General features: G+C 32.7%; 1 protein-coding gene across 1 annotated transcript; it reads left to right on the plus strand.

Annotated features, from left to right (window-relative positions):
- Nucleotides 1-5,679: 5,679 nt before the first annotated feature.
- On the plus strand, nt 5,680-11,369 carry LOC120275620 (WD repeat-containing protein PCN-like). The gene is made up of 11 exons (XM_039282247.1): nt 5,680-5,960; nt 6,045-6,188; nt 6,703-7,000; nt 7,073-7,136; nt 7,254-7,367; nt 7,490-7,652; nt 8,707-8,860; nt 8,993-9,582; nt 9,859-10,040; nt 10,221-10,481; nt 10,577-11,369. The coding sequence occupies exons 1-11, from the start codon at nt 5,748-5,750 to the stop codon at nt 10,875-10,877; spliced, it is 2,484 nt and encodes an 827-aa protein (XP_039138181.1). The 5' UTR covers nt 5,680-5,747; the 3' UTR covers nt 10,878-11,369.
- The last annotated feature ends 1,280 nt before the right edge of the window (nt 11,370-12,649 follow it).

Genomic DNA, 12,649 nt, shown 5'->3' on the forward strand with positions numbered 1-12,649 from the left:
CATACGTATTGCTAGATGGGATGAAATATTATCAAAAAACCTTGCTATAGTTTCGAATGAGTTGGGTATCAAGACCGTATATACGAAAGTGAATTTAACAATCTAAATAATCAAGTTTATTTATGAATCGATCGAAAAGTATATACATTATATTAAAGGTATACCTCAAAAAAACTTTCATTCCTAGCCTTCATTTTGACTGTCATTTGTCCTTTTGTGATTGGGTAAAAAAATTATGTGGTTGCTACTTGGAATTCATGTCACACTATCAAAAGTGATCCTTAACGTTTCCATCATTCTGATAAAAAAATGACATATTGACTTTGTTAACCCCTTAACATTATCTTTTAATATAAAAAAAAATAAAAAAAAATATTTCTTGTTATAGTGATTTTGAATTCATGTGTAGTATGAGAGTTGTTCAAAAAGTGATCCTTCATGTCTCCATTCTTTTGATAAAAAGTTCAATGAAATCTTGACTTTGTTAACATGTAGACAACATCAAAACCGTTTCAATATATTGATTTGTATATTTCACTAAATGCAAATCACTTAACCTGTGAATTGTTTTTACTTCTCCACATATATATACAGTGAGACAAAATAAAATTTTGCCTCCTCAACTGGCTTATAAATATGATAGAATGCATATATGAATTGTGAAACACAAAATTTTATTAAAGATTAAGAATTTTATCTAAGAATTGAGATATCGAGAGGATACCATCCATTTCAAGGGATAGGTGAATTTTAAACCAACTTCCTTTTGCTTTTAGTTGATAATTAATAAGCCACAAAAGGAATTAAATAAAATAAATAATATGTTACTTTGTAAGTATCAGTTTAGGATCTTTTTCATATTTTAAATAATTTTTTACCCCGAATTACTGTCTGTCAAAAATTATTTTTTCATAATCATTGATGAAAGTTTATTCTATCAAAATAATAGTAAAACAAAAAGAAGACTATTATATTGTTAGCATTGAATTTAATTTGATAATTAAGGTGATTTTAAAAATTAATGTTACTGATTGGCTTTATATGAATTGAAATATATTGTCCGTATTATAACCATGCTTTCTAGACAAAGTTAGATTTGAAAATAGATTTGGAATTTATGAGAAGTGTGGATTTGAAGCATATAAAAAAAAAGAAGTTTAAAATGTAACTGCTTTACGTGTTATAAAGCATCTTCAAAATGTTTATAATATTACGATTAAAGATGTGAGTGAGAGAGAACTAAATTACACTAAGTATGAATTAGATGATTTAAAAGATGCTAATGAAATATTACTAAGAAAACCTTGCTATGGTTTCTACGATCTAGTTGGAAGAGTCAAGACTCAGGATGAGGTCAAGGACCGAACAATCTGGAAAGTAATCAAGTTTATTTATGAGAACGCACCCAAACTGTACATACATTAGTATTAAAGCTATACCCCAGAAAAACTTTCATTCCTCAAATTTTCATTTTGAGTGCCATTTGTCCTTCTCGTGATTGCGTATTATGTGATTGTTATTTGAATTCATGTCATCACTATCAATGTGGATCCTTCGGCAAGTCGTCCATCATTCTGGATATTGCACCTGACTCTGTTAACTCCATCAACATTATTTTTAATACAAACAAAGTTATTTACATACTCTAATGTTATAGTAATTTTGAATCCATGTGTAGTATGAGAGTAGTGATCCTTCATGTCTCATCCTTCCGATCCCTCTATGTCTCCCATCCTTTTCCGATAAAAATTCAATGAAACCTTTGATCTTTTGTTAACATGTAGACAAGACATCAACTATTTTAATATATTGATTTGCACATTTTCCATCAATGCAACACGTGAAAACGCGCTGATTTGTTTTAACTTCTCCCAAATACACATACAAAGTGAGACAAAAACATGTACTATCTCCTCATGACGATGTATAATATGATAAAATGCATGTATGTATTTGTAAAACCACAAACAAATTACATTAAAGGTTGGGCAATTTTAGCTAAGAATTGAGAGATTGAGAGGATACCATCCATTTTAGGAGACAAGTGGATTTTAAACCAACTACCTTTTGCTTTTAGTTGATATTTAATAAACAATGTATTTCTACATAAATATATACTTTTAAGGTATCATTTGGATCTTTTCCATATTTAAATACTTTGAATTACTATTTATCAATTATTTGTGACATCATGCGCCAAATCATTGACACATATCTTTGTGTGCTGTCTTTAATAACAACAATAGACACAGGAAGACTCTGAATGCCATATTGCTGTCACTGCTTAATTTAATTTGATACTTAAGGAGATTTTGAAAAAATTAAGATTACCGTCTGCAATATATGAATTTGAAAAACATGGTCTAGATCATAAACCATGCTTTCTAGTCAAAGTCAGATTTGAATATAGATTTCGAATTCATAAGCAGTGTGGATTTGAAGCATATACAAATAAGGAAGCTGAAAATGAAGCTGTCCTACGTGTTATAAATCATCTTCAGAATGTTTATAATATTACGATTGAAGATGTGAGTGAGAGGGAACTAAATTACACTAAGTACGGATTAGATGATTGAAAAGATGTTGGTGAAATATTATCAGAAAACCTTGCTATTGTTTCTAACAAAATGGAAGAGTTGAAGACTAGGATGAGGGTGGGTGAACTAGAACAATCTGAAAGTAATCAAATTTATTTATGAATCTATCGAAAACTATATATATATATATATATATATATATATATATATATATATATTATATTAAAGCTATCCCCTACATAAAATTTCATTCCCAACCTTCAATTTGAGTGCCATTTGTCCTCATGTGATTAGGTAAAAAAAAAAATTATGTGGTTGTTACTTGGAATTCATGTCACACTATCAAAAGTGATCCTTCATGTTTCCATCATTCTGATAAAAAAAATGACACCTTGACTTTGTTAACTCCTTAACATTATCTTTTAATATAAACTAAGTAAAAAAAGAAATTATTTAATGTTATAGTGATTTTGAATCCATGTGTAGTATGAGATTTTTTTAAAAAAAAGTGATCCTTCATGTCTCCATCCTTATGATAAAAAAATCAATGAAATCTTGACTTTGTTAACATGTAGAAAACATCAAAACTGTTTCAATCTATTGATATGTACATTTTACTGAATGCAAATCACTTAACCAGTGATTTGTTGTTGGCTTCTCCACATATACATACAGTGAGACAAAATAAAATTTTGACTCCTTAGTTGAGTTATAAATATGATAGAATGCATGTATGCATTGTGAACCACAAAAAAGATTATTAAAGATTAAAAATTTAAGCTAAGATTTGAGAGATCTAGTGGATACATCCATTTCAGGAGACAAGTGAATTTTAAACCAACTACCTTTTGCTTTTAGTTGATATTTAATAAATAATAAAAAAAATTACATGATATATACCTTTTAGGTATCATTTGGATCTTTTCCATATTCAAATTTTTTTTTACTTGAATTACTATTTATTTTCAATTACTTGTGACATTTTTTCATACAATTCATTCATAGATATTTTTGTTTGTCTTCAATAAATAATAATAGTAATAAAGTGATAAATGGAAGACAAAGTCCATGATACTATCACTACTCAATTTAACCCATGGAGTAAGCGCCGGCCTCTACACTAGTATTTAATAACAATTAACATAACAATAGTGATAGTAACAAAAACCTATATATTTTTCTAATGAGAGGGAAAGAAAAAAGAGAGAGTAATTGCTTATAAGGGCATTAAATCAAGAATTTCCGCATGTCAAGGACAGATATATACATATAAGGATAGCGAGTAAGTAGTTAGAATGATCATGCAGAACACCACGCCCTCTATTAAGAATGTACCACGCGTCGATTATTGAGACTATTAGGGGATGAAATTAACACTATGTATAGATTATGTTGATTTTGTTTTTAGAATTGCCAATATGTGTGTGTATATATATCAAATGGTGGCAATATAGAAACTAGTCATTAATATAGGACTTTATGTTTTGACTAATAACTCAAAGTAGTTAATTTTTTATTAAGAAACATTTTTATTTTAATGAACATCAGTAACTCGATTACCTCCTCTGTCAAGTGGCTTTGACATATTAGAATGAAATAACGGGGCAAACATTGCTTTTGAACTTATACTTTAGGCATGATTTTTTTTCCAAGATTATTTAAAGAACAAGGAAATATTATTAAACCATGAAGTTAATTTCAGTCTATTACCAAAGATTTTAGGGTATAGTTACTCTTAATGCCATGCATTTCTTTGCTTCATGCATTTGAATTAGAGACTTAATGAAATACTTGTTCAAGAACCAATTTAAAATAGATCTTAAAGTGTGACTCAGTAAATTACATCAGTGGAAATCTTGCAAACAAGAAGTTCCATCATTTTTCAAGAATAATTTCAGATTAAATTGAGAAAACCATCAACTCTTCCGGAAAACTTATATAGGAAAAAACACATAAACATATGATATTAAAATTAATTAATTAATATTCAATAACATTAAATAACATTAGACCCTACACTTCAATTTTTCTGCAGGTATGGATGTAAGCTTTACAAATTACAAGCGGCTTAAAAATGTGAAAATTTCTAGCCTTAGTTATTTTCATCATATTTCTACTCTTTTTCCCTTGAATTTTCATGTTTAATTTTTAATATAAAACTTATAAATATATATATTAAATATCTTTAAAATTTATTTTAGTCACCTCTAATTTTCAAATACTATTCATCATGCCTCCTTTAATTTAATGTTATATTTAACAATTTTTACATTTTACTTTTGTGTTACAATTAGATTATATATATATATATATATATATATATATATCAAAATATGTATACAATCTACTGATGTTGGTAGAACGTCTGCAGTTGAAAACAATAGCAGAGATAGAAAAAGAGACATAGAATGGGTGGTGGGCAGGTTGCTTAGTATTGAATTGGTTTATATATTTTGCATCTGTAAAATAAGATTCGACGGCTATGATTTGTTGGGTTACTGTAAATGATTAGACAGTTCAGATCAAAACACTATACATCCCACTTTTATTACTATTCAATAAGCACGATATTACTATTTATCAAAACAGTGATTACCGTTGGATTGAAATCTACGAACGTTCTTAGTGACAAACCCTCATTTGACAAAAAAACAAAAAGTCCAGAGGTGTGTACACTGTCTAAGAATTGATCATTCAGCCTGTGTTCTCTCATCCGACGATATGGGGTTTGAACAGTAAGTCCACACCCACAACAGGTATCAGCTAGTATAATTGTGTCCTCGAGATATCTCAAATGTCTTGTAATCGCTTTTCACAGTGAGAATAATATTATCCTTTGGTTATATATATATATATATATATAATATTTTCTGGAAAAGAAATAAAAAAATCTAGTTAAAATAAAAAAAAATTATTTAAAAAGTTTCTTAATTTCATCTTTATACAAAATTCCGAATTCACCCATCAAATAAATTCCAACCCAAATAATAAATCTTATTCATCATATTGGGCCAAAGCCCAACATCTCTCTAAACCCTCAAAATAAATAAAAAAACAAAAATAAAAAAAAAAACCCTTCAACTTCTCCATAATTACAACCCAACCCTCCCAAAACCCTTATTTCCGAGGCGCCGCCCCTTCGCCTCTCTTTTCAATTGGAGTGCGAGCGCTTGATCGAGAAATCTAGGGTTTCAATCCTTCGCCTCTTGGATGGGATCGAAGAGCAACGGATTCGCCAAGCCGAGGTCTTCTTCGATGAAGGGATTCCAGGTTTATAGGAATAGCTCCGTGGAGTGGAAGCCGTCGCCGGTTGTGGCGCTCGCTACCAGCCCTGATGGTTCCCAGGTCGCCGCTGCCCGTGACGATGGCTCTCTCGAGATCTGGCTTGTTTCCCCTGGCTCTGTTGGCTGGCATTGCCAATTGGTTTGCTTTGTTTCGCTCTTAGCTCTCCGTTTTAGCTCGATCTTTGCTTCTCTGTTGTTTGATTTTTATGATTTCTGGTTGTAGACGATTCAAGGGGACCCGAACTCCAGGGTGTCTTCGCTGGTGTGGTGTCCGCCGAGCTCCACAAGCGCCGGGCATGGTCGTTTGTTATCTTCGAGCATTGATGGGTCTATCTCAGAGTGGGATATCTTTTCCTTGCAGCAAAAGGTCTTTTTTTTTTTGTTTCGACCTCTCTGTATGGGCTTTTGTTTTGATTTTGTGAATATACGCTCTTAATTTCGGTTTTCTTAGTGTGCACATTTTCTTCAATTCAAAATCGTTTTTTTATTTTGAAAATCTAGTTAACTTCCATGTGCACACAGTCTTGCAGCTAATTTTTTTTAATTGTTATGTGCTTACTGGATATTTGGTCTGTAATGATTTTCCTGTTATATATTATCGTTTTGGATGTTTTTGTTTTCTAGTCTTTCGTCTCTGTATGTTTAACCGTCAAATTAAATTCCTAGTAGTTGTATGAGGTTAATTTCCAATTTTGGCAGTCTTCATTTTAAGTTGGTACGTGCATACTGGATATTTGTTCTGTGATGATTCCTGTTGTTTCTTATGATTTCAGATATTTTTGGTTTTTTTGTCTTGCCCTTTATATTTGTACCTATCACTAGAATTAAGGTTTATTGGCAGAACTGATATGTTTATTTGCTGTAAATGATGGTTATTTCAGATTGTAGTAGATTCTGTTGGAGTATCTATCTGGCAGATGGCGGTGGAACCATACAATGATTCATTGCATTTTTCAAACATTGGCTCAGGGCTTGTAGAAAATGGATTTACAGATGTTGATGCTCAAAGCGATCCGGAATCTAGTGAAAGTGATGATGACAATGATGAAATCAATTCTGTTGCTATCAGAATGGAAAATCAGCGATTGGCCATTGCTTGTGATGATGGTTGTGTGCGTATCTATGATGCATCAGATGCTGGAGAAGTAACATATAGCAGGTCATTTCCCAGGGTTAGCGGTTAGATCTATACCCATTCCTTGCATTTCTAAACTACATTCCAAGCAGGTTTATAATTATGCATTCCTGCAGGGCGCCTTTTGAGTGTTGCTTGGAGCCTAGATGGAAAACATATATTTGCTGGAAGTAGTGATGGGTATGCTTTCAACAATTAATTTGTTAATTTTGAAATGCAAGTATTATTTTATTTATTTTTTGTGATTGCTGTATTGCCTTATTGTATTTGACTATGTAAAATCTGGAAATTTTGCAGATTAATTAGATGCTGGAATACTTCATCATTTCATGAGACTTATCGTGTCACAGTTGGGCTGGGGGGCTTGGGTAGTGGACATGAAATTTGCGTGTGGTCACTATTATTTTTGAGGTAGGAGAAAATTTACTTTGAAGCTATAAGTAGGAAGTTTGATGATCTTGTTCTCTGCCTATTCATTATTTTTAAGCTCTTTATCTCTTTTTAGTGCTTCCCATTCACATTTATCATTACAGGGATGGGGTCCTTGTTAGTGGAGACAGTACTGGTAGTGTTCAGTTTTGGGACAGTAAGCATGGCACCCTGTTGCAGGCCCACACATATCACAAGGGTGATGTCAATGCCCTAGCAACAATTCCCAGTCATAGCAGAGTGTTTTCTACTGGTTCAGATGGGCAGGTAATTGTGTCCTCCTTGCATCAAATTCCATGTGATCTTCTCTAGAAATTATAGATGTCCAAAAATGAACTGAGAGATGTATTCCACCTGAAATGGGTAAGGGTTGTGGCTATGGTGATCTGATTTTCTGAAATGATTATAGATTCTATAGGACAGAATCAATGGATAGATGGAAGAGCTCCTTACATTATAGTAAATTGAGTTTTCCTTCGTGAAATGTGCTACAGATTCTTAAAATGGAGTCAATTTACACATGGAGGAGCTCATTACACTGCATAACGATGAAATTGAGGTGTTGTTTGCTTAAATGTGCTACAGATTACCTTTCCCGTGATTTCATTTGCTTGTATATCTGAACCATAGTCACCCAATTTGTTGATTTTTATTTATTTATTTATTTGAAAAATTGCTTATTGTGGATTTTTTTTTCACTGAATAATTTGGCCATTTCAAGTTTCCTAAATTCACAAAACATTCATTTTAAACGAAATAAAATTAAAGCATGTATTAATTTTTCTGTGTTAATATAAATTCTTTTCAAGGTCCTTTCAAACTAATCCACAATTTTTATATCAAATTTTGAAATTTTCATGTCTCTAGGATTTCTCATAATCAGAATTTTTAAGCAAGCTTTAGAATCTATTCGATTGCCATGCTTTTATCATTAGTTTTTTTGTTTCCTTGATGGCCTTTGGATTCATCATGAAGAACTAAAGAGCATTATGCCCAGATAACCCAAATGCTAGAACTTCCCAGCAATAGAAGAACATTATTTTTATAGGATGTAAAGGAGATGAAAAGATGAGAACATAATTCAGAAGAGATACCAGCAGGAGCACAACTGATTGCAAATACAATCTTGTCGCTATGGTGGATACAATGGGTCTGTAACAGCTTGATCATGCATTTGTCTCTTGTGTGTGTATGGGTTTTTTTTTAATCTTTACACAAGTTTAAGGCATGGACATCACGTAATAGTAGATATCTGATAATGACCTATGGCATTAAAGAATTTTTTTTTTCATGTCTTGAAGTTATTGTTGTCTTTTTTCAGGTTATTTTATATAAATTGTCTGGTGGTACACTGGCTTCCGGTGATAAAGAGCAACCTGCTGAACAAATAAAGAAATGGGTTTATGTTGGATATGTGCGAGCTCATACCCATGACGTCAGGGCCTTGACTGTCGCAACACCCATTTGTGGAGAAGGTTTGTCTAGAATCCAAATTTTATTTTTCAAGGCAGCTCTTTCTAATAATCATGTCTATTTTTTATTAAACTATCCATGTATTTTAATTGATCCTTTGGCCATCCTCTTGGTCGCTGCCACACCGTAAGCAGAGCAACCACAAGATGAGAAGTTAACAAAAGTACGCCGTCGGGAGAAGCCTATCAGTTTCAGTTATCACAAATGGGCACACTTGGGAGTTCCTATGCTCATTTCTGCAGGTGATGACACCAAACTTTTTGCTTACTCTGCAAGGGAGTTCACGCAGTTCTCTCCTCATGACATCTGCCCTGCTCCTCAACGACCATCCATTCAGCTGGTACACAATACAGCCATAGATGGAGCTCCAATGATACTTGTGCAGTCATCTGATTGCTTGGATGTTATGCCTATAAAAGTTGGCAATAATGCTACTCTAAGTATGCCTTCTAGACAACATGCCACAACTCAACTTCTAGCTCGAGTTAAGAGCAAAAGATCTCGAAAAATCATTTGCAGCTGCATCTCTAGGACGGGGATGCTGTTTGCATATTCTGATCACGTGAAACCCAATTTGTTTGAATTGAAAAAGCCTAAAGCAGGAAAAACTGGGTTCTCTGTCAACAAACTAGAGTTGCCTCGAGGGTTGCCTTTTGCACATTGTATGGTATTCAGTGCTGATTCTTCATGCTTGATGCTTGCTGGTCATGATAGAAAAGTATATGTAAGCTTCTTAACTATTTTCTCTGTCATTAGTAAGGGTTCGGCATGAAATTAAATTTGTATGAGACAGCTTAAACCTGATTCACATTACAATCTAATCATTCTAGAATTGCCTAGGGTGCCTCTTTACATTTCTGGTGAGTCCACATTAAATGAGCACATTTATGCATTTGTCTATAATCTTCTGATTGCTGTGTCTTCTTTGTTTATGCACTTTTTCTAAGTCAAAGATGTAATTGTTAAGAACTTGATATTTATCCTTCCATTCTGATAACAGGTTGTTGATGTGAGAAGATTAGAAGTAGTGCATACTTTTGTGCCTCATCGAAAGGAGGACGACTTGAATCTTCCTCCAAATGAACCTCCTATAACAAAAATGTTCACTAGTTCAGATGGGCAGTGGTTAGCTGCCATCAATTGTTTTGGGGACATATACATATTTAATCTGGAGACACAGAGGTCAGAAATGCAGTATGTTATTACTTGTTTAGTTTTCTTACTTTCTAGCTTAGTTAATTGTGTTTTCCACAAGTTCTTAGCTATTCTTTTACAGTAAGCTGTTTTTCGATCCCTTACCTTTTAGTAGTGGCAGGTTGTTTACATATATTAATTGGTTTGTTAATATTTTTCCTTTAACAGACAACACTGGTTCATATTTCGGCTGAATGGGGCTTCTATTACTGCTGGTGGTTTTCCTCCTGGAAATAGCAATGTGCTTGTAGTGACAACATCTTCCAACCAAGTGTATGTGTTCGATGTTGATGCAAAGCAGTTAGGTGAATGGTCGAGGCGCAACACATTTCTTTTGCCAAGAAACTTTCAAGAATTCCCTAGGGAGGTTATTGGGCTCTCCTTTTCACCTTCCTTACATTCAACTTCGGTCATTGTATACAGCACAAGGTTAGCCAATCTCTCGATGTTCATTTTTTAGTTCTTATTCTTCATTTTCTATGATCAAGTTGTGTAAGATCTGAATAACTCACTCTTATACACAGGGCGATGTGTTTGGTTGATTTTGGCCTGCCTATTGATCGGGATGATGAATTACCGAATGGTTACGATCTAGCATTGGACAAATACGAATCAATAAAGTCTGCAAAAGCTAATCGGAAGAGGAAAATACGAAACCAGGAATCTAAAGTGCATAGTAAAAACTTTGATTTCTGTGCATTTGGAGATCCAGTTCTATTCGCCGGTCACCTATCGGAAAACTCATTGTTAGTCATGGAAAAGAGATGGATGGATGTCGTTCAAAGTTTCGATGCACCAGTTCACAGACATATTTATGGAACTTAGGGAATTTATCACTGATTCAAACAAAGAAAAGATACCTTTTACAGTTCCTCTCATCGAGCTCACCGACCTGTTTAAGTGACTAAAGAACCGGCAACAAAACAGTAAAGGGAATGCAATGCTGAAGGTTTAACCAATTCGGGATCTTTTAACGATGGAGGCCATTGGACATTTGAAACTGTAAGATGAGGGCGAAAAAAGTCTTTACCAAGTTGTACTACAATCTTTTTTGCTTCTATTGTAAAATTAATGTCCACTTAATACATGATTCTTTCTTTTTCTTTGCTTTGTTTTAGTGTGTTTTTGGCTGCTATTGTGTTTCCTCTTGTAAAAGTTTCACTTGGTGTGTTATTAGACCACCTTGTGTTCTTCTATTTGGTTTTCAAACACAGCAGCTGGTATTAGATGTCAGATAATGTTGTAACCATGTTAGCCTCAAAAGTCTATTGAAGTTTTTTGATGCTTATAGATGTTGATGATCTTGTTTTCCTTTTCCCCCTTGAATATGTGTTAGTTTGTTTGAATGCCACTAATGTTATTGAAATTCCTAAGCAGAAAGGACTACTTCGTACAATTTAATCAGATTACTTCATATAAGCTATTTTCTTTTATTATTTTAAATTTTTTGTTAATCTAAAACCAAAATTATATTATCTAATATATTTATATTAGACCTTCATGATGAACCATTGGATTAAAATTCAACAGTCTTCGAGATAGCATACATAGTTCAGAGAAATTTTCGTTCAGCATCCAAGGGGCAAATGTTTATTTTTAGTATGTTAAATAGGCAAGGTTTTTTTTTAATATGTAAAATAGGTTTATAATTGTAGCAGTATTGTAGATATAAAAAATCTTTATACATTACATCATGTCAGTCAAATCAAGTGTTTTGTCAGGGTTTTGTCATAACTCTGTTGTAAAACATTGAGCTTGAGTGGTTTTAGCTAATTGTTTTGTAAGTAGTTTTGAGTCTTTCGGAGTTTATATAAGGTTCCTTACTGTTTGTATGGTGGACACATCTTGAATGAATAACAATCTCTAAAGCTTTTGCGCTAAATCCCCTCATGTTCTTGCATATATCCCTCTCTCTATAAGCTTCCGACCCTAACTTTTACTTAACCTTGTTCTCTAGATCTTTCACCGACGTTCATCATCGACGGAGACCAAAGTAAGTTGAAAGGCATCCCCCAAAACCCAGGGTTTTTAATTATTCAATATAATTGAGTAATCTATTAATTTTTCATTTAGAATTAGATGATTTCTGAAGGCATCTTTAACTAACGCTTTTTGTATTGTTGTTTCTCTATATTTTGGTGGAACAATATCTTCAGTTATATAAGTCTTGCTTGTTCCCGTATCTATTATTCCTTTTTCTAAAATCTTGAATCAATCTTTAAATTCTAAAATAAAATCAATATTAAGTAGTTTATTATCTTTGTAATAGATAGCCATTGCATTTTCTATTGTCATTACATTTTCATTTTCATCTTTTTCTTCTTCTTGTATTATAATATTTTTCCTTTTATCTCCTATATTTTTTAGTTCTCCTTGTAACCGGCTAACTTTCTCTTCTAAAGTTTTCATTCTTTTTAATAATTGTTCTATTATTTCCTTATCTTTATTTGGTATGTTATTTGATCTTTCTATTTTTTATTCTTCAAAATTAATATTATAAAGATCAGAGACGCATTTTCTGCATAAAAATAATTCACATTTTTTACAAGTCGGTCTATGTTTTGTTATATGGAATCTATAACATTTATTAGGATGCC

This window comes from Dioscorea cayenensis, chromosome 14, assembly GCF_009730915.1.
Source record: "Dioscorea cayenensis subsp. rotundata cultivar TDr96_F1 chromosome 14, TDr96_F1_v2_PseudoChromosome.rev07_lg8_w22 25.fasta, whole genome shotgun sequence".
Classification (NCBI taxonomy): domain Eukaryota; kingdom Viridiplantae; phylum Streptophyta; class Magnoliopsida; order Dioscoreales; family Dioscoreaceae; genus Dioscorea; species Dioscorea cayenensis.

Coding starts and splice junctions, on each gene's coding strand:
- LOC120275620 (XM_039282247.1), top strand. CDS start 5,748: ATGGGATCGAAGAGCAACGGATTCGCCAAGCCGAGGTCTTCTTCGATG. Junction 5,961..6,044: donor TTGGCTGGCATTGCCAATTG/GTTTGCTTTGTT, acceptor TTCTGGTTGTAG/ACGATTCAAGGGGACCCGAA. Junction 10,482..10,576: donor GTCATTGTATACAGCACAAG/GTTAGCCAATCT, acceptor TCTTATACACAG/GGCGATGTGTTTGGTTGATT.